The sequence below is a fragment of the Balaenoptera borealis genome, assembly GCF_965194805.1.
Source record: "Balaenoptera borealis genome assembly, chromosome: 5".
NCBI lineage: Eukaryota > Metazoa > Chordata > Mammalia > Artiodactyla > Balaenopteridae > Balaenoptera > Balaenoptera borealis.
The window spans coordinates 60594706-60620148 of NC_138862.1; the positions used below are offsets into that span (position 1 = coordinate 60594706).

At 37.2% G+C, this 25443-nt stretch overlaps 1 protein-coding gene across 7 annotated transcripts in view; it reads right to left on the bottom strand.

Moving 5' to 3' along the window:
* Positions 1 to 25443, bottom strand: part of CCDC191 (coiled-coil domain containing 191) — a 101277-nt gene that overhangs the window by 64934 nt on the left and 10900 nt on the right. For all 7 annotated transcript variants that reach the window (XR_014245358.1, XM_082394664.1, XM_082394663.1 and 4 more), the window contains 4 exons: positions 18551 to 18694; positions 15001 to 15179; positions 13306 to 13529; positions 9996 to 10149 (listed from right to left, as the gene is read on the bottom strand). Coding sequence is in view for 6 of the 7 variants with exons in the window: in XM_082394664.1 (XP_082250790.1) it covers positions 9996 to 10149; positions 13306 to 13529; positions 15001 to 15179; positions 18551 to 18694 (701 nt within the window). In the remaining variant the exon portion in view is untranslated. The remainder of the gene's footprint in view (positions 1 to 9995; positions 10150 to 13305; positions 13530 to 15000; positions 15180 to 18550; positions 18695 to 25443) is intronic.

The following is a 25443-nucleotide window of genomic DNA, read 5'->3' on the forward strand; positions in this document are numbered from 1 at the left end:
AAGTTTCATCACCCAAGGGCAGCTTCAGGCTCCTTCAGAGCCAGGCTAGGAATGTAGACTGGGACCAAGATAATGAGCCCAAAGGGCCTGCTACTCTGGCGGTGTTTACCAGAGGACATCCTGTCTCCAGCCAAGTCTACGTAAAAGCCTGAGGAGTGTGGTAAGCGGATTTCCCCCTGTGTCTCAGTTATACCCACATACACTGGGGAAATCTAAATTAGAGGTTCACTAACAATAATACACATGAATAACATAATCACATGGAAGGGGAAGGGGAAGAAAAGAACCAACCTAAGTAACTGTGGAAAACAATTTTGGCTGAGTAAGGCTGAAAACAAAAATAACTGTACAAATATTACACTGTAGCCAGTAAATTTGTTTCCACAGCAGTATAGGTTACCAATTCTGAAACTACTTTTATAGTATACTAGGACTAAACAAATAAGTAAATATAATTTAGATAGTAAGCTCCAGGTATAAACAAGCAAGGGGGAAAGGCTACACTAAAACCTGTGGTGCTAGATTAGGGTTGAAGTTATCATTATGAACTCACAATTATTTTAATATATATACAGATAGATAGAGAAGTAAGTGACAATTAAGGAAAAGGGAGGAGAGCATGACCCCTGTGTTGCTGCACTGGAATTGGATGTATCAGTATGAATTAATGGATTTTAATGTGTACACAAATAGATAGACACAGAAACAAGTATAATGTGTGTGTATGTGTAGTTAGTATATGTATAACTATTTCCCAGCTCTGTCTGCTGCGAGGGCCCAGAAAACATGATACCCCAGTAGCAGTGAGCACAGCTAGTACCCAGATCTTGGTTTCCAAATATTATTCTCCAACAAATGGAACCAGGGTTCCATGTATTGATAGAAGTGGTTGATTCCAGAGCTAGGGCAGGGAAAATACAAGATGAGCCTGGAACATCTTGTGGTGCCAGAGAAATAAAGGATTTTTTCTAAAAAGGATTTTGAAAGGGCAAAAGAGTCAACCTGAAAATTTTCCCAGTGGCCAAGGTTAGAAAAATTTGAGAAACAAAGTAAAAATAATACTAGAATATAATCCATAGGATAAAGTAAATATCCACAAGTCCATACTGATACAAATAAACAACTGAATAAATGAATAAATAAATAAATGGGGGAGAAGGGACAGTTTTTCCTTCTAGAAGAATTTAAACGAATACATGGAGACAAGAAGGGAAATACAAAATCATCGTTAGACAAATACCACGTTAGTTATTGTTACAGGCAAGACCCATCAATGAATACTAAAATTAACAGGTGAAAGTTTAAGGATAAACAGAATATTTGCATAGTTTTACAATATTTCCTCTAAGACATTTATGAATTACAAAGGGAAAAATAGTAACTTTACAGTGGAGAAACCCAGCAGACACAATCTTAAGTGATCAAAGTTAACATCAACAGTAATAAGACATATTAACATCATGTGGAATTCCCTGGCAGTCCACTGGTTAGGACTCCGTGCTCTCACTGCCGAGGGCCTGGGTTCGACCGCTGGTCAGGGAGCTAAGATACCACAAGCCGCGTGGCATGGCCCCCAAAAAACAAAAACAAAAACAAAAACCAGAGATTGGTTCAAGATGGCGGAATAGAAGGATGTGCTCTTGCTCCCTCTTGAGAGAGCACTGGAATCACAACTAACTGTTGAACAATCATCAACAGGAAGAACTGGAACTCAATAAAAAAGATACCCCACATCCAAAGACAAAGAAGAAGCCACAGTGAGATGGTAGGAGGGGCACAATCACAATAAAATCAAATCACATAACTTCTGGGTGGGTGACTGACAAACTGGAGAACACTTATACCACAGAAGTCCACCCATTGGAGTGAAGGTTCTGAACCCCACGTCAGGCTTCCCAACCTGGGGGTCTGGCAACAGGAGGAGGAATTCCTAGAGAATCAGACTTGGAAGACTAGCGGGATTTGATTGCAGGACTTCGACAGGACTGGGGGAAACAGAGACCCCACTCTTGGAGGGCACACACAAAGTAGTGTGCGCATCAGGAACCAGGGGAAGGAGCAGTGATCCCATTGGAGACTGAACCAGACCTACCTGCTAGTGTTGGAGGGTCTCCTGCACAGGTGGGGGGTGGCTGTGGCTCACCATGGGGACAAGGACACTGGCAGCAGAAGTTCTGGGAAGTACTCCTTGGCGTGACCCTCCCAGAGTCTGCCACTAGCCCCACCAAAGAGCCGGGTAGGCTCGGGTATTGGGTCACCTCAGGCCAAACAACCAACAGGGAGGCAACAGCCCTACCCATCAGCAGACAAGCGGATTAAAGTTTTACCGAGCTCTGCCCACCAGAGCAACACCCAGCTCTACCCACCACCAGTCCCTCCCATCAGGAAGCTTCCACAAGCCTCTTAGATAGACTCACCCACTAGAGGGCACACAGCAGAAGCAAGAAGAACTACAATCCTACAGACTGTGGAATGAAAACCACATTCGCAGAAAGATAGACAAGATAAAAAGGCAGGGGGCTATGTACCAGATGAAGGAACAAGATAAACGCCAGAAAAACAACTAAATGAAGTGGAGATAGGCAACCTTCCAGAAAAATAATTCAGAATAATGATAGTGAAGATGATCCAGGACCTCAGAAAAAGAATGGAGGCAAAGATCGAGAAGATGCAAGAAATGTTTAACAAAGACCTAGAAGAATTAAAGAACAAACAAACAGAGATGAACAATACAATAACTGAAAAATACACTAGAAGGAATCAATAGCAGAATAACTGAGGCAGAAGAACGGATAAGTTACCTGGAAGACAGAATGGTGGAATTCACTTCTGCAGAACAGAAGAAAGAAAAAAGAATGAAAAGAAATGAAGACAACCTAAGGGACCTCTGGGACAACATTAAATGCAATAACATTCACATTATAGGGGTCCCAGAAGGAGAAGAGAGAGAGAAAGGACACGAGAAAATATTTGAAGAGATTATAGTCGAAAACTTCCCTAACATGGGAAAGGAAATAGCCACCCAAGTCCAGGAAGCGCAGAGAGTCCCAGGCAGGATAAACCCAAGGAGGAACACGCCGAGACACATAGTAATCAAATTGACAAAAATTAAAGACAAAGAAAAATTATTGAAAGCAACAAGGGAAAAATGACAAATAACATACAAGGGAACTCGCATAAGGGTAACAGCTGATTTCTCAGCAGAAACTCTACAAGCCAGAAGGGAGTGGCATGATATACTTAAAGTGATGAAAGCGAAGAACCTAAAACCAAGATTACTTTACCCAGTAAGGATCTCATTCAGATCTGATGGAGAAATCAAAAGCTTTACAGACAAGCAAAAGCTAAGAGAATTCAGCACCACCAAACCAGCTCTACAACAAATGCTAAGCGAACTTCTCTAAGTGGGAAATACAGGAGAAGAAAAGGACCTACAAAAACACACCCATAACACTTAAGAAAATGGTAATAGAAACATACATATCTATAATTACTTTAAAAGTGAATGGATTAAATACTCCAACCAAAAGACACAGGCTTGCTGAATGTATACAAAAACAAGACCCATATTTATGCTGTCTACAGGAGACCACTTCAGACCTAGGGACACACACAGACTGAAAGTGAGGGGATGGAAAAAGATATCCCGTATAAATGGAAATCAAAAGAAAGCTGGAGTAGCAATACTCATATCAGATAAAATAGACTTTAAAATAAAGAATGTTACAAGAGACAAGGAAGGACACTACATAATGATCAAGGGATCAATCCAAGAAGAATTATAAATATATATGCACCCAACATAGGAGCACCTCAATACATAAGGCAACTGCTAACAGCTATAAAAGAGGAAATCAACAGTAACACGATATTAGTGGGGGACTTTCACACCTCACTGACACCAATGGACAGATCATCCAAACAGAAAATTTATAAGGAAATAGAAGCTTTAAATGACACAATAGACCAGAGAGATTTAATTGATATTTATAGGACATTCCATCCAAAAACAGCAGATTACCCTTTCTTCTCAAGTGCACATGGAACATTCTCCAGGATAGATCACATCTTGGGTCACAAATCAAGCCTCAGTAAATTTAAGAAAATTGAAATCATATCAAGCATCTTTTCAGACCACAATGCTATGAGATTAGAAATCAATTACAGGGAAAAAACCGTAAAAAACACAAACACATGGAGGCTAAACAATACGTTACTAAATAACTAAGAGATCACTGAAGAAATCAAAGAGGAAATCAAAAAATACCTAGAGACAAATGACAACGAAAACACGACGATCCAAAACCTATGGGATGCAGCAAAAGCAGTTCTAAGAGGGAAGTTTATAGCAATACAAGCTTACCTCAAGAAACAAGAAACATCTCAAATAAACACTCCAACCTTACACCTAAAGGAACTAGAGAAACAAGAACAAACAAAACCCGAAGTTAGTAGAAGGAAAGAAATCATAAAGATCAGAGCAGAAATAAATGAAATAGAAACAAAGAAAATAATAGCAAGGATCAATAAAACTAAAAGCTGCTTCTTTGAGAAGATAAACAAAATTGAGAAACCATTAGCCAGACTCATCAAGAAAAAGAGGGAGAGGAATCAAATCAATAAAATTAGAAATGAAAAAGGAGAAGTTACAACAGACACCGCCGAAATACAAAGCATCCTAAGGGACTACTACAAGCAACTCTATGCCAATAAAATGGACAACCTGGAAGAAATGGACAAATTCTTAGAAAGGTATAACCCTCCAAGGCTGAACCAGGAAGAAATAGAAAATATGAGCAGACCAATCACAAGTAATGAAATTGAAACTGTGATTAAAAATCTTCCAACAAACAAAAGTCCAGGACCAGATGGCTTCACAGGTGAATTCTATCAAACATTTAGAGAAGAGCTAACACCCATCCTTCTCAAACTCTTCCAAAAAATTGCAGAGGAAGGAACACTCCCTGACTCCTTCTATGAGGCCACCATCACCCTGATACCAAAACCAGACAAAGATACTACAAAAAAAGAAAATTACACACCAATATCACTGATGAATATAGATGTAAAAATCCTCAACAAAATACTAGCAAACAGAATCCAACAGCTCATTAAAAGGATCATAAACCATGATCAAGTGGGATTTATCCTAGGGATACAAGGATTCTTCAATATACGTAAATCAATCAATATGATACACCATAGTAACAAACTGAAGCATAAAAACCATATGATCATCTCAATAGATGCAGAAAAAGCTTTTGACAAAATTCAACACCAATTTATGATAAAAACTCTCCAGAAAGTGGGCACAGAGGGAACCTACCTCAACATAATAAAGGCCATATATGACAAAACCACAGCAAACATCATTCTCAATGGTGAAAAACTGAAAGCATTTCCTATAAGATCAGGAAAAAGACAAGGATGTCCACTCTCGCCACTATTATTCAACATAGTTTTGGAAGTCCTAGCCATGGCAATCAGAGAAGAAAAAGAAATAAAAGGAATACAAATTGGAAAAAACTGTCACTGTTTGCAGATGACATGATACTATACATAGAGAATCATAAAAATGCCACCAGAAAACTACTAGAGCTAATCAATGAATTTGGTCAAGTTGCAGGATACAAAATTAATACACAGAAATCTCTTACACTCCTATACACTAATGATGAAAAATCTGAAAGAGAAATTAAGGAAACACTCCCATTTACCATTGTAAAAAAAGAATAAAATACCTAGGAATAAACCTACCTAGGGAGACAAAAACCTGTATGCAGAAAACTATAAGACACTGATGAAAGAAATGAAAGATGATACCAACAGATGGAGAGATATACCATGTTCTTGGATTGGAAGAATCAACATTGTGAAAATGACTATACTACCCAAAGCAATCTACGGATTCAATGCAATCCCTATCAAATTACCAATGGCATTTTTTATGGAACTAGAACAAAAAGTCTTAAAATTTGTATGGAGACACAAAAGACCCCGAATAGCCAAAGCAGTCTTGAGGGAAAAAAACGGAGCTGGAGGAATCAGACTCCCTGACTTCAGACTATACTACAAAGCTACAGTAATCAAGACAATATGGTACTGGCACAAAAACAGAAACATAGATCAATGGAACAAGATAGAAAGCCCAGAGATTAACCCACGCACCTATGGTCAACTCATCTATGACAAAGGAGGCAAGGATACACAATGGAGAAAAGACAGTCTCTTCAATAAGTGGTGCTGGGAAAACTGGACAGCTACATGTAAAAAAATGAAATTAGAACACTCCCTAACACCATACACAAAAATAAACTCAAAATGGATTCGAGACCTAAATGTAAGACCGGACACTATAAAACTCTTTGAGGAAAACATAGGAAGAACACTCTTTGACATAAATCACGGCAAGATCTTTTTGATCCACCTCCTAGAGTAATGGAAATAAAAACAAAAATAAACAAATGGGACCTAATGAAACTTAAAAACTTTTGCACAGCAAAGGAAACCATAAACAAGACGAAAAGACAACCCTCAGAATAGGAAAAAATATTTGCAAATGAATCAACGGAAAAAGGATTAATCTCCAAAATATATAAACAGTTCATGCAGCTCAATATTAAAGAAACAAACAACCCAATCCAAAAATGGGCAGAAGACCTAAATAGACATTTCTCCAAAGAAGACATACAGATGGCCAAGAAGCACATGAAAAGCTGCTCAACATCACTAATTATTAGAGAAATGCAAATCAAAACTACAATGAGGTATCACCTCACACCAGTTAGAATGGGCATCATCAGAAAATCTACAAACAACAAATGCTGGAGAGGGTGTGGAGAAAAGGGAACCCTCTTGCACTGCTGGTGGGAATGTAAATTGATGCAGCCACTATGGAGAACAGTATGGAGGTTCCTTAAAAAACTAAAAATAGAATTACCATATGACCCTGCAATCCCACTACTGGTCATATACCCAGAGAAAACCATAATTCAAAAAGACACATGCACCCCAATGTTCATTGCAGCACTATTTACAATAGCTAGGTGATGAAAGCAACCTAAATGCCCATCGACAGATGAATGGATAAAGAAGATGTGGTACATATATACAACAGAATATTACTCAGCCATAAAAAGGAACGAAATTGGGTCATTTGTTGAGATGTGGATGGATCTAGAGACTGTCATACAGAGTGAAGTAAGTCAGAAAGAGAAAAACAAATATCGCATTTTCGTATTAATGCATGTATGTGGAACCTAGAAAAATGGTACAGATGAACCGGTTTGCAGGGCAGAAGTTGAGACACAGATGTAGAGAACAAATGTATGGACACCAAGGGGGAAAGCCACAGGGGGGTGGGGGTGGTGGTGTGATGAATTGGGCGATTGGGATTGACGTGTATACACTGATGTGTATTGAGAGACATTCTACAAAATACCTGACCAGTACTCTTCAAAACTGTCAAGGTCATAAAAGAAAAGGGAAGATTGAGGAACTATTACAAACTGGAGGAGACTAAGGACACACGACAAGCAAATGCAGCATGAAATTACAGATCAAGTCCTGAAACAGAAAAAAGACCTTAGAGGAAAAATAGGTGACATTCTCATAAGTCTTGTTAATTGTACTTAATGGTATTTTACCAGTGTTAATTTCCTAGTTTTGATAATTAAACTATGGTTATGTAAGATGTTAACATTGAGGAGAGCTGGGTGAAGGGTATTCAGGAACGCCATGTACCAGTTTTTGCAATTTTTCTGTATGTCTAAAATTATTTCAAAATAAAGACTCAAAAATATAGGTTCAAATCAAGCAGAATCTGTGGCAAAGTAGAGATAATTTATTCATATTGACTCATTTTTAAATATACCAGCTGATCCTTTTAAAGCTGAGTAATCTGTTTCGGTAGGCCACTAATTTTGTAAAACTCTTTTTGTGTGTCTAAAATTCATACCTAGCACTTCTTTCTAAAACATATATAGTCAGCCCTCTGTATCTGCAAGCTCTACATCTGTGGATTCAACCAACCATGGATAGAAAACATTCGGAAAAAAAAAAATTTCCAGAAAGTTCCAAAAAGCAAAACTTGATTTGCCGGGCTGGCAACTATTTACATAGCATTTACATCTATTTACATAGCATTTACACTGTATTAGGTGTTGACCTGGAACAAACAAGACTGCCAGGTTTTACTCCAGCAAAGATGGATTTATTTGGAGTCAGCAAAGAATTGCAATTTGGGATCTCCAGCCTAGGTAATCCATGTGCAAGTTCTTTCAGGGCAAGGGGAGGAGAACTCTTATAGAGGGAAAAGTAAATTGGGAGGGCTGTAGTAGGCAGAGTCCATGGTTTTTCATTCGTGCCAGGAAATAAGAGTTTTTCTTCTTCCTTTTGGGCTCTGCTATTGTCACAGGGCATGAGAGCTCCCCCTTCTGGTCTTCTGACTCTACTTAATTCAGGTTTCTATTTATTAATTTTTTACATAGGTGTTAAAAGTAATCTAGAGATGATTTAAAGTATACAGGAGTATGTGAATAGGTTATATGCAAATACTATGCTATTTTATATAAGGGATTTGAGCATCCACAGATTTTGGTATTTGCAGGGGATCCTGGAACCAATCCCCCTTGGATACCAAGGGACAACTGTATTACTTCTTCTTGCACAGTGGACTTCAATAAAATTAAAAACTTAATCTTATAGGGAACACACATCTTATCCATCTCTCATTGGTTGGGGAACAAACATATCATGGCCCTTTTTCCTTATGTCTTCTCAAGATGGCCCCCTCTGGACTCATTTCCTTTCCTATTTTCTTTCAGAAATCTGAACTGTTACTGTAGGAGGACACATTAACTCCATCCGTCTCATGGAGGGGACGCAGCATCCAAAAGCCTTTGCCCATCTTTCCCAAAACGTTAGTCCCAACTCTTAATAGTTCCTCCTACCACACTTGCCTCTGCCTATTCCTAAAGCCAAAACTCTGACCAAACTCGTTGTTTTATATTTGAATAATTATGACTTCTTGCCTATCAGTCCAAAATGCTACCATCAAACGTGTCTAGCATTTTTAAAGAATTGCTTTGACTACTTTACTTTTTCCCTCATATCTTAGTTATCCATATCATATTCACAGGCCTGGTTTTGATTTCTAGGTCCCTTTTAGTCTATCCTACATTTATCAAGCTCCCTCAATCTCTTCCTGACATTCTTTTCTCTTGTTAAATCCATTCCTTTATACATTCATTCCATTAACTGTCACTGAATTTCATCAACGCCCAAGGCCTTGGAGTGGATGTTGTAGGAGATATAAAATATACATATTTGTCTTTTCTCATCTGACCACCTCATTTACAAATGTTCCAAGTAATTCCTTTCACCTGAAATGTTTATAAACCCCAAATTTATAGTGTTACCAATCCCGCTTCACTGAAAAAAATTTCTGCCTAAGTAGCCTGGGGAGGATGGTCATTAGTCAATAAAAAATTGGCCAGTTAATTTTACAAAAAGTGAAACTAAAGAAAGGGATAGAAGAGTAAAATAAAATGCAGACCATTAAAAGTAGAAGCACAAACATGTCATTGTTTAGGATCTGAGCTACCAAAAGGCAAGTAACTTTCTGAATAATTCTTTTGAATAGTCCAGAACACAATGGTCCATAAGACTGTCAAAGCGGAAGCTACGTTTTCAAACTGCCAGAGATCTACCTTAGTACTTGCATGCAATTCTAAAAAGGGTAATTTAGGAAGACATCCCAAATTCATACCCCAATTTCCCAGGATCACATGGAGTATATAACAATAGCCCTGAATAGAGGATTGAAGCACCCCCTGTGTACTAAGCCAGCTGGGTAGCACAGAACAAATGGTGTGGGCAACTTTGGTATTTGTAACGAGGCTCAACTGGGCTTAGTGTTACACTGTCCATCTCTGATGGAGCCCTTTGTCATTTATGCTACAGAATGCTGAACAAAGAGACATTACAATTCCTACCTGGTGATCTTCCTTGAAAGTTTGGATTAATAACTCTTTCAGTTTCTTCTTTCTTTCTTTTGCCATTTTTTCTTCATCCAGAAGAATATGAACACTTTGAAACATGCCTTTCTCTGGATTTTTTGGAGAATTTTCTTCTTGCTTTTTCTTCTCTCTATTAATAACAATTAAAAAACACTAATATGAATAATAGACTTAACAATGAGTAATTAGAACATACCATAGTGGAATGAACACTGAATTTTCCATCAGAAGATAGAGATTTTTAGATCTGGCCCTAAAACTACAAAGTAGGGTGATTTTTTTTGAGATTCAGTTTATTCCTTTATAAAATACAGTTAAATGAAATAAAATTATTATAATGTACTCTGAAAAGGAGAAAGCCTTATATATATTTTAGTAAAGTATTTTTATTAAGTTTAACATTGAGTGATACCTTGATCAAAATTTGAGAGATAACAACTATCAGGTATTCTCTAATATAGACATAAGTTCTCTCTCTTCTTACAAGGGGAGACAAAACAGGACCCTCAGGTAAGAAAGGAATGACATTTTTCCCCACAAGGTTTTTACAAGGTTTCTAGGAAGAAAAATAATAAAAGAATCAGATGTTACTGAATAAGGAGAAAATGGAATTTATATTAATTCTAAAATAGCTGTAAAGAGAAAAAATAGAACTTAATAACAATAAGGAAAAGGACTTCAGGCAAGTTAACAAGAATCTCTTAGTAACTTTGTTGCTCATATTTCTGGTTATCTCTTTCTCAATCACCTACCTTTTCTTTCTCATCCAGGTCATCCCTCTTACACTCAGCAATCCAAGCCAGCTCATAGCCATTGCCTTCTTATTGGAGTGTATTAAACTACACAGGTATGTGTAAGTGTATAAGGTATATATTTTATCAATGATATAGTAAAGATAGCATCTAGTCAGGAATCTGGATTCATGGGTTCTGGCCACAGATCAGCTGTGAAAACTCAGGCAAGTCACCCAGTCTTTCTGAATTTCACTTTACAGTTGTGGAAACTCAAATTGAGAGAGGGATGCCAGAATAATCTATAGACATTCATTCATTATCATATATCGTACAGGGGGCACACAATCTTATTACTGGTGATATGAACCATCATTTGGTTAAGGTGGTTTCTCCAGTGTAAAGTTGCTATTTTTCCCTTTGTAATCAATAAATCTCTTAGAGAAGATACTTTGAAACTATGCAATGAAGCAGATTTAGGACACCTTACAAATAAATTAAAAAAGCCCTACCAACAATAAAATTTTATTGACTCTTTCCAAACTTACTAATGCCATAACAATGTTATATTAGATAGTTACAGACAGATCATAGTGGGCATTTAAAGAAATACACTTCTAATACCATGGATGTAGTCGTTTAAAAAAAATCAAAATACGTATCTGTTATGAAAGCAATGTTTGCTCATTGTGCAAAATTGGAGATGTATAAAAGCCATCCATATTTCTACCCAGAAGAAAACCCTGATAACATGTCAGTGCTGTTTCATTGTACAACTAGTATTTATTAATTTCTCCAATATTTATTAATGTGTTATTATAAATAATATTATTTTCATTATCTTTGTGTACAAATCTTTGGATTTCTGATCACTTTCTACACTTGATCTTAGCCAAAAGGCCGAGAAGCGATTCTGATCACTTTCTTAGGGTAGTTTTCCTAGGACTGGAATTCCCCGGTCAGTGATAATAACATTTTTATGGCTCTTATTGTTTATTGCCAAATTGCTTTCTGGAACATTTAAACCAGTCTGTCCACCTAGAAGTGCTGCATATTACCTGTCTCACTGTATCTGTGGATAAGCTTTTTTTTTTTTTTGCCCACTTTTATTTATTTTTTTAAACATCTTTATTGGAGTATAATTGCTTTACAATGGTGTGTTAGTTTCTGCTTTATAACAAAGTGAACCAGCTGTACATATACATATATCCCCATGTGGATAAGCTTTTAACTTTTAAAAGAAATGACTGGTTAGTGAATGTCTGTTGAGTGCCCACTGTGAGCAGAACTTCCTGCTACCATCAACTATTACTTGTTTTCACAATTTATTTTAGGTCAGCCTAGATTCGTCAGGGCTTGAGAACAATCTAAAGAGCAAGGCTGACCTTAGCAAGAACTCACTAAAAAACTGGAGATTGCTTTCTGAAAGGAAAGGCTTCTGGAGGAGGCCTCAGCCTGGCACTTGGAAGAATGAAATGCACGTCCACTGCCGAGCTGTTTTAAATTGGGTTGGATGAGAGCAGTCAGGAACACAGGGGGAAAAGCTGTGTAGGCTGATGGGGGTGGAAGGGGGTGGCAGGCTAATAGGTCTTTCTGGCCGCTCAGTTTGAGTATTCAGGCACTTCAGGCACGTTGTCCTAAGGCTTTTGCAGTTTATGCACCAGTGCTGTTTCTCAGAATAAATACATTAGTTATTTCATTTATGAAGCTCATTTTCTGCATGAGGATACACAACAGCACTACATCCTGTGAGGACTATTTTGATTTCCCTCTTATGTCAGATATTCTTTTTCTTTATCAGTGGCAGTAAGGCAATGGTGACTCTCTGTATGATTATCAGAAGATAAGACACTGAGGCAATTCACAATAGAATGAGGCACAATTAGCAAACGTGCATAAGGAAACGTGTTCAACCTTACAAATGTTCAGGTACACAAAGAGATGCACACTAACCAATAGAATACCTACTAAAAGTGCAGAAATATTGAAAATGATGATCTCCCCCAATGCTGAGTGGGGCTCACTGTCAGCAATCGTGTAAATATGCACAACTCGTCCGGAAAGGAATTTGGCAATGTTTCAAAAGTCAAAAAAACCTACACAATTTACCTCAGTAATTACACTCCTATGAACATAATTCAAAAGAATGAAAAAGCTCTATGCTTAAGAATGCTCACTGCACTATTGGTGAAAAATCTGAAATTAGCTGAAATGCTTACCAGTATAGGGAGTGGAGGTCATTACATAAATTATGGTAGAGGAACTCAATGGAGTAATATACAGACCTTAGGACTCCAGGCGGTGTGGTTATTACAACAAGCAGAATAACAAATTAAATGTACTTTATGGTTGCAGTTAAGTTCATAAAGGGACCAAGACCAGGAGGAAACGTGGAAAAATGAAAATAGTTAACTTGTTAAGACGGTGGACTAGTGGGTGATTTCTCTTTTGTGCTTTATTATTGCATGGTCTGTGCATTTTAAGGACCTTTAAAGTACTTCCAAAATGACTGCTTAAACAAAAATACTTCACGCTGCTCATCGTGGCTGGCTTACGTTTTCCATGCTTCTTCCACAGTGCGTCTCCTCTCAATTATCTCCCTCCGCAGCTTTACCATCTCCCTTTGTATCTCCTCCTCCTCTTTCTTGGCCTCTAGAGCCTTCCTTTTTTTCTCTTCTTGCACCAGATACTGAGCCTCTAAGAAGGCTGATTTTTTCAGGGTCTTTTCAATTCTCTGGCGCTCCAGTTCTTTCTCACGTCTTAAGCGATTTTCTTTTACCTTAAAGAGAATACAACAAGGGTGAAATGCAGCCTTTCAAGTAGAAAGGGATATGCAAAACCTTAGAACACATTTTGAAGTTCAGAATACAACTACTTCGAAACATTTTGGCCCAGAACCCCACTGTTTATCAGAAAAATAGGGGAAATTCATTTGTTTACTGGGTAATGGCCTATACAAAATTTTAAATGAAGTCAGGCGAGATGACTCCTAACAATTTGGGAATGATCGGCACTACAGAAAAGCTGAAAATCCAATGGGTTGGATGCTAAATTCTGGATTCTTATTTAGTAATGATTTTCAATCCATAAGATTTTCCAAGGTGTACATTACTGTTATTTATTTAGGCTCTGTCTGTATGTTAATTATAATTTAAGAAAGAATAAGGATATTTTGGAGAGGCTACTTTGTGAAGGCTAGAACAGTGATTTACTGCCTTAAAGGAGCATCACAACCTTTTATTCAATTCTATCTTTATTTGAATATATCAATGATTCTGGATCATATTTGGAAATCAAAACCACAAACTTCACAGATATTTCTGAATAAGCACAATCATTTTTTTCAAACTCAATTCTTTAGATTAGCTATGAATTAAGGAGTGGTCCTTTCCTTCCTGCTTCATTTAACTTTACCCTTATCTTACTCTTCAGTTATGATAAGACTTCTAGATAATGGCTACCTCTTACTGAACCTTTTCTCTTCCCTTTTATCATAAATCCAAACCAGGATCATGCTTATACTCCAGTTTCTCTCACATCCTTAGTGCTGCTTTGGCATACATTATGGTTTAAAGTAATCAGAAATTCAGTGTTATAAAAAGATAGCATACACACATATAGACATTAATTCTACTCTGGTCTTGGTTCTGGACATGTGGAAAAGACTTGGTCTTTTGGACTTCCTGAAGTTCCTCTACAAAGTGTTGAGATGAATCTTTTTCCTATAACCTACTATTCCCTTTGGAGAAAAGAAAGTTCCCATACGCCTTTCTAATTCAAAACAGCTGAACTAGATTTAATTCAGCTCTGTCCTCCCTTTCAAATTATAATCACAAAATAAGTGAATTTTTCCACTGTCTAGAAAAGAATTATCATTATAACATTCACCAGAATATTCATGATATTAATATCTTGATGTCACAATACCAAATCCAAATTCAAGCAAAACCCAATCTACATATTTATAATAGGAAGTATCACATCCAAACTAATAAAGTTTAGCTCACCGCTCTCATGGTCAAAATCAATTATCCCTCTTTTTGGTTTTCTTAAATAAATTGTTTCTTATCCTCAGCTTATGAGCATTATTTTTCTTCTGAAGTTCTTATATTTTATTTTTATTCTTTCTAACCAAACCACAGATGGCACTCTTTTTCACAATAAAGCCTAAGTCTTTATTTAAGCTTATTAAATGTGTTACACAAAAATTGCTTCCTGTTATCCATTTTAATTTTGCTTTTCCCTCCCACCTGCTTATGTCTCATCTCCATGGTAAGATGAGGATCCTTCTGCCACTTCTTGTCTTGGTTTTCATTCATTCCAAGATCTTCCAATATCCCAGAATCCACCACGTCTTTATGGAGCAGATGGTCTATGAATTTTTGAAAGGTGGTACTTTCGTCTTCTTCCTCCAAATAACCACATAAATCTGGGGGAAACATAACAACAACAAAGAAGGAAAAAGTTTTTAATTTTTAAAAAATTTAATTTTAGTACAATTTCCATATTTATGTAAATAATCCTGGTACAATAAAAATACAAAGTTGTGAGTGTTCAATAAATAGTAACTGATAATGCCAGTTGGATGAATACAGCCCTCAGCAATTACCTTCAACTAAGAGGAAAAAACCTCCACCCATGAGGAATTGCCCTCACCCAAGTCACTAACTCCCTCACTGCCAAATTTAAAAGCTATTACTTTTACATTTATGTTACAAGGATCTAAACATCCTTGAGGACTCCATTGCTCTTTTTAAAAAAGGCTTTACTGTGGTATAATTGACATACAATAAACTTCTAAATATTTAAAGTCTGCAATAAGCTTTGACATATATAGATACCAGTAAACATCATTACAATCAAGATAATGAATGTGTCTGTCAGCTGCAAAAGGGTCCTCATGCAGATTTGCAATCTCTTCCTCTCACTCCTCCCCATGCTCTTTGCCCTATCCCAGGCAACCCCAGACCTGCTTTCTGCCAATAGATTAGTTTAAATTTTCCAGAATTTGGTATCAATTAAATCATATACTATGTACTCTTTCTGGTCGTCCTTCTTTTACTCAGCATAATTATTTTGAGATTCATTCATGTTGTTGTATCAATAGTTTATCCCTTTTTATTGCTGAGTAGTATTCCACTGTATGGGCATACCACAATTTGTTCATTCATTCATCTGGGGATAAACATTTGGGTTGCTTCCAGATTTTGGCTATTACAAATAAAGTTGTTATGAACATTTGTGTACAAGTCTTTGTATGAACATTTGCTTTCTTTTCTCTTGGGAAAATGCCTAGGACTGGAATGGTTGGATCACATAAGTATGTGTTTAACTTTTTAAGAAACTGTCAAGCTGTTTTCCAAAGTGGTTATACAATTTCACATTCTCACCAGCAGTGTAGGAGGGTTCCAGTTCCTCCACATCCTTACCAAAACTTGGTATGATCAGTCTTTTAATTTAAGCCATTTTAATAGGTGCGTAGTGGTTACTCATGGTAGTTTTAATTTGCTTTTTCCTAATGACTAGCAATATTGAATATCGTTCTTGATGATATTCTATTTAGTTCCATACATTATTGAAAAGGGGGTACTGAAGTCTCCAACTGTTATTGCTGAATTATCTATTTCTCCCTTCAATTTTGTCAGTTTATGCTTCACATATTTTGGGGCTCTTTTGTTAGGTGCATATATGTTTACACTTGCTATGTTTTCTTGATGGATTGACCCTTTTATTATTATAGAATGCCCTTCTTTGAGTAACAATTTTTTATCTTAGAGACTATTTTTTCTGAGATTAGTAAGCTGCTCTCTCTCTTTTGGTTACTGTTTGCATAGTACATATTTTTCCATCCTTTTATTTTCAAGCTGTTTGTGTCTTTGACTCTAGACTGTGTCTCCTGGGACAGCATATAGTTAGGTCATATTTTTAAGTTCATTCTGCCAGTCTCCATCTTTTGATTGGAATGTTTAATCCATTTACATGTAATGTAATTCTTGATAAGGCAGGATTTATGCTTGTCATTTTGGTATTTGTTTTCAATATGTCTCATGTAAATGCCCCTTGTCAGGATGAAAAATTTACCTTTTATTACTAGTTTGCTGAGAGTTTTAATTAGGAATCAATTTGTCAAGTATTTTTCCTGTACCTATTGAGATAATCATATGTTAGTTAATAATTTTTTTAAATAAATTTATTTATTCATTTATTTATTTATGGCTGTGTTGGGTCTTCATTGCTACACACGGGTTTTCTCTAGTTGCGGCGAGCAGGGGCTACTCTTTGTTGTGGTGGCTTCTCTTGTTGCAGAGCATGGGCTCTAGGCGTGCGGTCCTCAGTAGCTGTGGCATGCAGGCTCAGTAGTTGTGACACACGAGCTTAGTTGCTCCACGGCATGTGGGATCTTCCTGGACCAGGGCTCGAACCTGTGTCCCCTGCATTGGTGGGGGATTCTTAACCACTGCGCTACCAGGGAAGTCCGTTAGTTAATAATTTTGATAAACATCCTTTTTTAATGGCTAGGTAATATTTTTGTTCAATGTTTCGATCCCAAAAAAAAGTAATACTACAAGCATAAGATGAGTGAGGCCTGATAAGATACTAGAAGGTAATAACAAATCTAAGTAAAGAGATATAACTAGATATATTAGCACCACATGAAAGAGAGTAGCAGTTTCATTATATTTCAGACATGCTTCAGAATAAATATTACGTACTGAAATGCCTCACTTCAATAATGATATCATTAAACTAGAAAACATCCAGAAGGTGGCAACCAGTATATCTAGAAACAATGTGATATAAAGAACTGTTGAGAGTACTGGTGCTATTTAATCTAGGAAGACTGATGTATATGAAAGATCAGATATGATTACAACTCCCACAAGAAAAGAAAAGACTGTTTTTGAGAGAGAGAACATGATATTATTTTCTGTTGCACAAAAGGGTAAAAGTTACTGAGGACAAAATCCTAATTCTCCTAACTAAGAGAGAATTTATGAATATTAGAGCCTCACAACAGCTGAATGGGCTCCTCCCAGAGTGCAGGCTCCCTATCCTGGGAGGTGTTCAGGCAGAGATTGTATTACCCCATATTAGGGATACTATAGAAAAATCTCTGTCTAAGGGGGTGAAGAGGGTAGATCGGATTAGGTGATCTTGAGGAGTCCCCTAACTTTAAGGGCTCATGACTTTGTGATTTACAAGCTGGGGATTTTGTAGTGTCCTAAACAAGGGAAATGCTGCAAGATGAGTTCACCAGGGGTGTCTGAGCCATGCATGGCAAGATGCCACCACCATCACTATGCCTACCCTTATGCTTAGGGAAAAAAATCTTAGACTCTTTGGGTACAACTGAGGAATCCTCACAAGTTAGCTATTTAACTTGTCTGACACTAACTCTGTGTACAAGTAATAACCTCCCTTATAAAGATATATGAAGCATTTTGTAAATACAAAATGAGATATCAATGTTTAAATACAGTAAAACATTTAAAAGCCATCAAAGTAAATGGTCATCCAACAATATATGGAAAGAGGCACTCTGAAACAGCATTAATTGCCATTATAATCATAAGAAGAATTACAAATAATAAAATATTTTAATTTAAAAAAAACCACGAATTTACTGAGGATATAGATAAGTAATTTAAATTGAATCAAGAAAAATTAAAACCAATTACAAAACTAAGCAAAACACAGAAAAGTCAAATAACATATCATTTATTATTCAAAACAATTAAAAAGACTTCTTGGACACATTCATTGGATGTTAAAGCTTAGCACAATTAAATAAGTTCTTACCATCGAACTTGTCATATTTCAAATGCCCGTTGGCTTCTGGCACAGGAGGGATACGTGACACAGTGTCTTCAGCATCATCGTCCCCATCACTTGCTAGTTCTTGCTTAAGTTTGGTATCTAACCAGTCATTGACCAATTCCTGAGCTGTCAATAAAACAAAAACATCTTTTTACTTCGGAGACTTTCTTCATTTGCTGTTTTCATTCATTCAATAAATGTTAACTGAGCACTTATCATGTGTCAAGTACTGCTCTAGATGTTGGGAATACAGCAGTGAACAAAACAGGAAAAATAAAAGCTACCACCATGAAGCTTATGTTCTAATTGGGGAAGAGAGACAATGAACAAGCAAGTCAGAAAAACAGAGCAGGAGAAGGAGAAATGGTGTACAAGAAATGAAAGATGGGTGTTGATAGTTTTAAATTAATTGGGTGGTCAAAGGAGGCCACACTGAGAAGACATTTGAGCAAAAAAGGGAAGGAAGTGAGGGAGTGAGCCATATGGCTATGTAAGGGAAAATTAATCCGTGCAGAGGGGAAAGAAGTGCAAAGGCCCTAAGGCAGTAGAGTGTCTAGTGTATTGGAGAAACAGCACGGAGGTGGTATGGCTGGAGGAATGAGTGAAGGGAGAGTAGTTGGAGATGAGGTGGAAGAGGTAATGTAGGGATCAGGTTTAGAGCAGTGGTTCTAGAGCAGTGGGGGTGATCTTACTCCCCAGTGGACATCTGGCAATGTCTGGAGACATTTTTGGTTATTACAACTGGGGAACTGGGTAGAGGCCAGGGATGCTGCTAAACATCCTACAATTCATAGGACAGGACCCACAACAAAAATTATCTGGCCCAAAATATCAACAGTGTTGAGGTTGAAAACACTTTGTTTAGATAAGTCTTGACAGCATTCTAGGTACTTTGGCTTTTACTCTGTATGTAATGGGAGGTTTTTGAGCAAAGAGGTAACATATTTTAAGAGCAACACTCTGATACTATGTTAAAATAGACCATACGGGGACAAGCTCAGAAGCCGGAGACAACAGTTGAGAGACAAATATCCAGAAAAGGGGTGATGATGGCCTGGACCTGAAGTGGAGGTACTAGAAATGCTCAGATTCTAGAAAATAATGTTTTGAGGGGGGGTTGACATGATTTGCTGATGAGCTGGATATGGGATGTGAGAGAAAGAACTCTATAAGGTTTTTGGCTTAAGCAACTACAGGATAGAGATGTCATTTACCGAGACAGGGAAGACCAAGGGAGCAGCAGGTTTGGATGGAAGGTTGGGAGTTCAGTATCAGATGAGTTGCGTGTGAGATGCTTATGAGACATCCAAATAGGGATGTCAAATAGGTATTGGCTATATCATCTGGATTTCAAGGGAGAGGTCCAAGCTGAAGAAATAAATGTGGGTGTTGTCAGCATACAGATGGTATTTAAAGCCATAGAACTGAATGAGATCGGCAAAGGAGGAAGGTAGATAGAGAATTGGTTCAAGGACTAAGCCATGAGGAACTCTAGTATTTAGGGGTTGAAGAGATAAGGCAGAACCAGGTAAGTAGACTAGGAAGGAGAGACCATTGAGGTAGGAGGAAAATCAAAGAGTGTGATATCCTGGAAGCCAACCTCCATTTGGATTTCTTTCTTAGTGACATTCAGAAAATCTTCTTAATTATAGAGGTATGAGAGAAGATGTCTACTTTAGCATTACTTTCATCATTATCATACAGCTCTTATGGATAGGGCATGGGCGTTTCAAAGAAGAAAAATGTCTATTTCAGTATTATCTTCATCATTGTTATTATCATTATTGCACAGCTCTAAGGGAACGGAGTGTTTCCAAATACTAAATGATGCCAAGAGACATTTAACATAGATAGGAATGCATGATATGTAAAAATAGAAAAAAATGAATCAAGGTGATAAAAACTAAGTGTAAAAAGTACGCAAGCAACAGACACTACTGGCCTTCAGAGGAAGGTAGAGAAAGGGAGCAGATATTTACTCAGACCCTGTGTACAATAGTTCACATATTTATAATAAATTATGTGTAAAATAATTTTGATCTACTAAATGCCATTTATTAGTAAATAGAGGTTTACTATTAAGTGCTCCAAAAGAACAAGGAAAGAGAACGTCTCTTGGAGGGTTCAACTGTAGTAATGCTTCATGTTGGATCAGAGGCTTGACACTACCTCAAAGCAGAGTTTCTCAAAGTATGTTCCCCAGAACACTAGTTCTTACTGAATATCAATAGACAGCTGATGAGAGGAGGAAAAAAGGATATAAACCTTTGAAACACATGTTCTGTTCATACACTAGTACTTTCTAATGTGGATCACTAGTTTCTCAGGATATTAATATGTAATTCAAGATAAAAAGAATTCAGGTTCTAGGAAGCTTGGAAAATGGGGTAAGTAAATATATATTTAACTGCAGGACTTTTTGGAAACCTTGAGTGGCTAAAGTATATTGTGTATTCCTATTGGTGGGGTGGGAGAAGGGGTGGGTAAGACATAGCCTTGCCAACTTCTGAATCAATCTCCTTTCTCCAACTCCAGTACCACTGACCACCCAAGACCAAGTGCCATTACAGCTCACAGAGACCAGTGCAATAGCCTCCCACTAGTCTCCCTTTTCCCTCTTTTTCTCCCCTATAATTCATTCTTCATATATTAAAAAAATTATCCTACTACACCTCTGCTTAAAACCCTTCAATGATGTCTAATCATACTCAGAATACAATCTAAATTCTTTCCCCAGGCCTATAAGGCCCTATGTGACATGTCTTCTGCTCACTCCTGCAAGCTCACCTCCATGGGGAAGCTGCAGCAACACGGGTCTTCCTTCAGCTCCTCAAGCACACCATGCTTGTACTTTAACTTTTTATTTTTTTTTAACATCTTTATTGGAGTATAATTGCTTTACAATGGTGTGTTAGTTTCTGCTTTATAACAAAGTGAATCAGCTATACATATACATATAGCTCCATATCTCCTCCCTCTTGGTCTCCCTCCCAATCTCCCTATCCTACCCCTCTAGGTGGTCAAAAAGCACTGAGCTGATCTCCCTGTGCTATGCTGCTTCTTCCCACTAGTTATCTATTTTACATTTGGTAGTGTATATATGTCCATGCCACTCTCTCACTTTGTCCCAGCTTACCCTTCCCACTCCCTGTGTTCTCAAGTCCATTCTCTACATCTGCGTCTTTATTCCTGTCCTGCCCTTAGGTTCTTCAGACTTTTTTTTTTATTTTAGATTCCATATATATGTGTTAGCATACAGTATTTTTCTCTTTCTGACTTACTTCACTCTGTATGACAGACTCCCACCATCCACCTCATTAAAAATACCTCCATTTCATTTCTTTTTATGGCTGAGTAATATTCCATTGTATATATGTGCCACATCTTCTTTATCCATTCATCTGTCAATGGACACTTAGGTTACTTCCATGTCCTGGCTATTGTAAATAGAGCTGCAATGAACATTGTGGTACATGACTCTTTTTGAATTATGGTTTTCTCAGGGTATATGCCCTGGGTCATATGGTAGTTCCATTTTTAGTTTTATAAGGAACCTCCATACTGTTCTCCATAGTGGCTGTATCAATTTACATTCCCACCAACAGTGCAAGAGGGTTCCCTTTTCTTCACACCTTCTCCAGCATTTATTGTTTCTAGATTTTTTGAGGATGGCCATTCTGACTGGTGAGAGGTGATACTTCATTGGAGTTTTGATTTGCATTTCTCTAGTGATTACTGATGTTGAGCATCCTTTCATGTGTTTGTTGGCAATCTGTATATCTTCTTTGGAGAAATGTCTATTTAGGTCTTCTGCCCATTTTTGGATTGGGTTGTTTGTTTTTTTGATTTTGAACTGCATGAGCTGCTTTTAAATTTTGGAGATTAATCCTTTGTCAGTTGCTTCATTTGCAAATATTTTCACCCATTCTGAGGATTGTCTTTTCACCTTGTTTATGGTTTCCTTTGCTGTGCAAAAGCTTTCAAGTTTCATTAGGTCCCATTTGTTTATTTTTGTTTTTATTTCCATTTCTCTACGAGGTGGGTCAAAAAGGATCTTGCTGTGATTTATGTCAGAGTGTTCTGCCTATGTTTTCCTCTAAGAGTTTTATAGTGCCTGGACTTACATTTAGGTCTTTAATCCACTTTGAGTTTATTTTTGTGTATGGTGTTAAGGAGTGTTCTAATTTCATTCTTTTACATGTAGCTGTCCAGTTTTCCCAGCACCACTTATTGAAGAGACTGTCTTCTCCATTGTATATTCTTGCCTCCTTTATCAAAAATAAGGTGACCATATGTGTGTGGGTTTATCTCTGGGCTTTCTATCCTGTTCCACTGACCTATATTCCTGTTTTCGTGCCAGTACCATACTGTCTTGATTACTGTAGCTTTGTAGTATAGTCTGAAGTCCGGGAGCCTGATTCCTCCAGCTCTGTTTTTCTTTCTCAAGATTGCTTTGGCTATTCGGGGTCTTTTGTGTCTCTATACAAATTGTGAAATTTTTTGTTCTAGCTCTATGAAAATGCCATTGGTAGTTTCATAGGGATTGCAATGAATCTGTAGATTGCTTTGGGTAGTATAGTCATTTTCACAATGTTGATTCTTCCAATCCAAGAACATGGTATATGTCTCCAACTGTTTGTATCATCTTTAATTTCTTTCATCAGTGTCTTATAGTTTTCTACATACAGGTCTTTTTTCTCCTTCGGTAGGTTTACTCCTAGGTATTTTATTCTTTTAGTAGCAACGGTAAATGGGAGTGTTTCCTTAATTTCTCTTTCAGATTTTTCATCATTAGTGTATAGGAATGCAAGAGATTTCTGTGCGTTAATTTTGTATTCTGCTACTTTACCAAATTCATTGATTAGCTCTAGTAGTTTTCTGGTAGCAGCGTTAGGATTCTCTATGTATAGTATCATGTCATCTGCAAACAGTGACAGCTTTGCTTCTTCTTTTCTGATTTGGATTCCTTTTATTTCTTTTACTTCTCTGATTGCTGTGGCTAAAATTTCCAAAACTATGTTGAATAATAGTGGTGAGAGTGGACAACCTTGTCTTGTTCGGTTCCTGATCTTAGTGGAAATGGTTTCAGTTTTTCACCATTGAGAATGATGCTGGCTGTGGGTTTGTCATATATGGCCTTTATTATGTTGAGGTAGGTTCCCTCTATGCCTACTTTCTGGAGGGTTTTTTATCATGAATGGGTGTTGAATTTTGTCGAAAGCTTTTTTGCATCTATTGAGATGATCATATGGTTTTTCTCCTTCAATTTTTTAGTATGGTGTACCACATTGACTGATTTGCATAAATTGAAGAATCCTTGCATTCCTGGGATAAACCCCACTTGATCATGGTGTATGATACTTTTAATGTGCTGTTGGATTCTGTTTGCTAGTATTTTGTTGAGGATTTTTGCATCTATGTTCATCAGTGATATTGGTCTGTAGTTTTCTTTCTTTGTGACATCTTTGCCTGGTTTCGGTATCAGGGTGATGGTGGCCTCCTAGAATGAGTTTGGGAGTGTTCCTCCCTCTGCTATATTTTAGAAGAGTTTGAGAAGGATAGGTGTTAGCTCTTCTCTAAATGTTTGACAGAACTTGCCTGTGAAGCCATCTGGTCCTGGGCTTTTGTTTGTTGGAAGATTTTTAATCACAGTCTCAATTTCAGTGTTTGTGATTGGTCTGTTTATATTTTCTATTTCTTCCTGGTTCAGTCTCAGAAGGTTGTGCTTTTCTAAGAATTTGTCCATTTCTTCCAGGTTGTCCATTTTTTTGGCATATAGTTGCTTGTAGTAATCTCTCATGAGCCTTTGTATTTCTGCAGTGTCAGTTGTTCCTTCTCCTTTTTCATTTCTAATTCTGTTGATTTGAGTCTTCTCCCTTTTTTCTTGATGAGTCTGGCTAACGGTTTATCAATTTTGTTTACCTTCTCAAAGAACCAGCTTTTAGTTTTATGGATCTTTGCTATTGTTTCGCTCATTTTTTTTTCATTTATTTCTGAGCTGATCTTTATGATTTCTTTCCTTCTGCTAACTTTGGGGGGTTTTTGTTCTTCTTTCTCTAATTGCTTTAGGTGTAAGGTTAGGTTGTTTATTTGAGATGTTTCTTGTTTCTTGAGGTAGGATTGTATTGCTATAAACTTCCCACTTAGAACTGCTTTTGTTGCATCCCATAGGTTTTGGGTCGTCGTGTTTTCATTGTCATTTGTTTCTAGGTATTTTTTGATTTCCTCTTTGATTTCTTCAGTGATCTCTTGGTTATTTAGTAGTGTATTGTTTACTCTCCATGTGTTTGTAGTTTTTACAGATTCTTTCCTGTAATTGATATCTAGTCTCATAGTGTTGTGGTCAGAAAAGATACTTGATACGATTTCAATTTTCTTAAATTTACCAAGGCTTGATTTGTGACCCAAGATATGATCTATCCTGGAGAACGTTCCATGAGCACTTGAGAAGAAAGTGTATTCTGTTGTTTTTGGTTGGAATGTCCTACAAATATTAATTAAGTGCATCTTGTTTAATGTATCATTTAAAGCTTGTGTTTCCTTATTTAGTTTCATTTTGGATGATCTGTCCATTGGTGAAAGTGAGGTGCTAAAGTCCCCTACTATGACTGTGTTACTGTTGATTTCCCCTTTTATGGCTGTTAGCATTTACCTTGTGTATGTGCTCCTATGTTGGGTGCATAAAGAGTTCCAACTGTTATACCTTCTTCTGGATTGATCCCTTGATCATTATGTAGTGTCCTTCTTTGTCTCTTGTAACAGTCTTTATTTTAAAGTCTATTTTGTGTGATATGAGAATTGCTACTCTAGCTTTCTTTTGATTTCCATTTGCATGGAATATCTTTATCCATCCCCTCCCTTTCGGTCTGTATGTG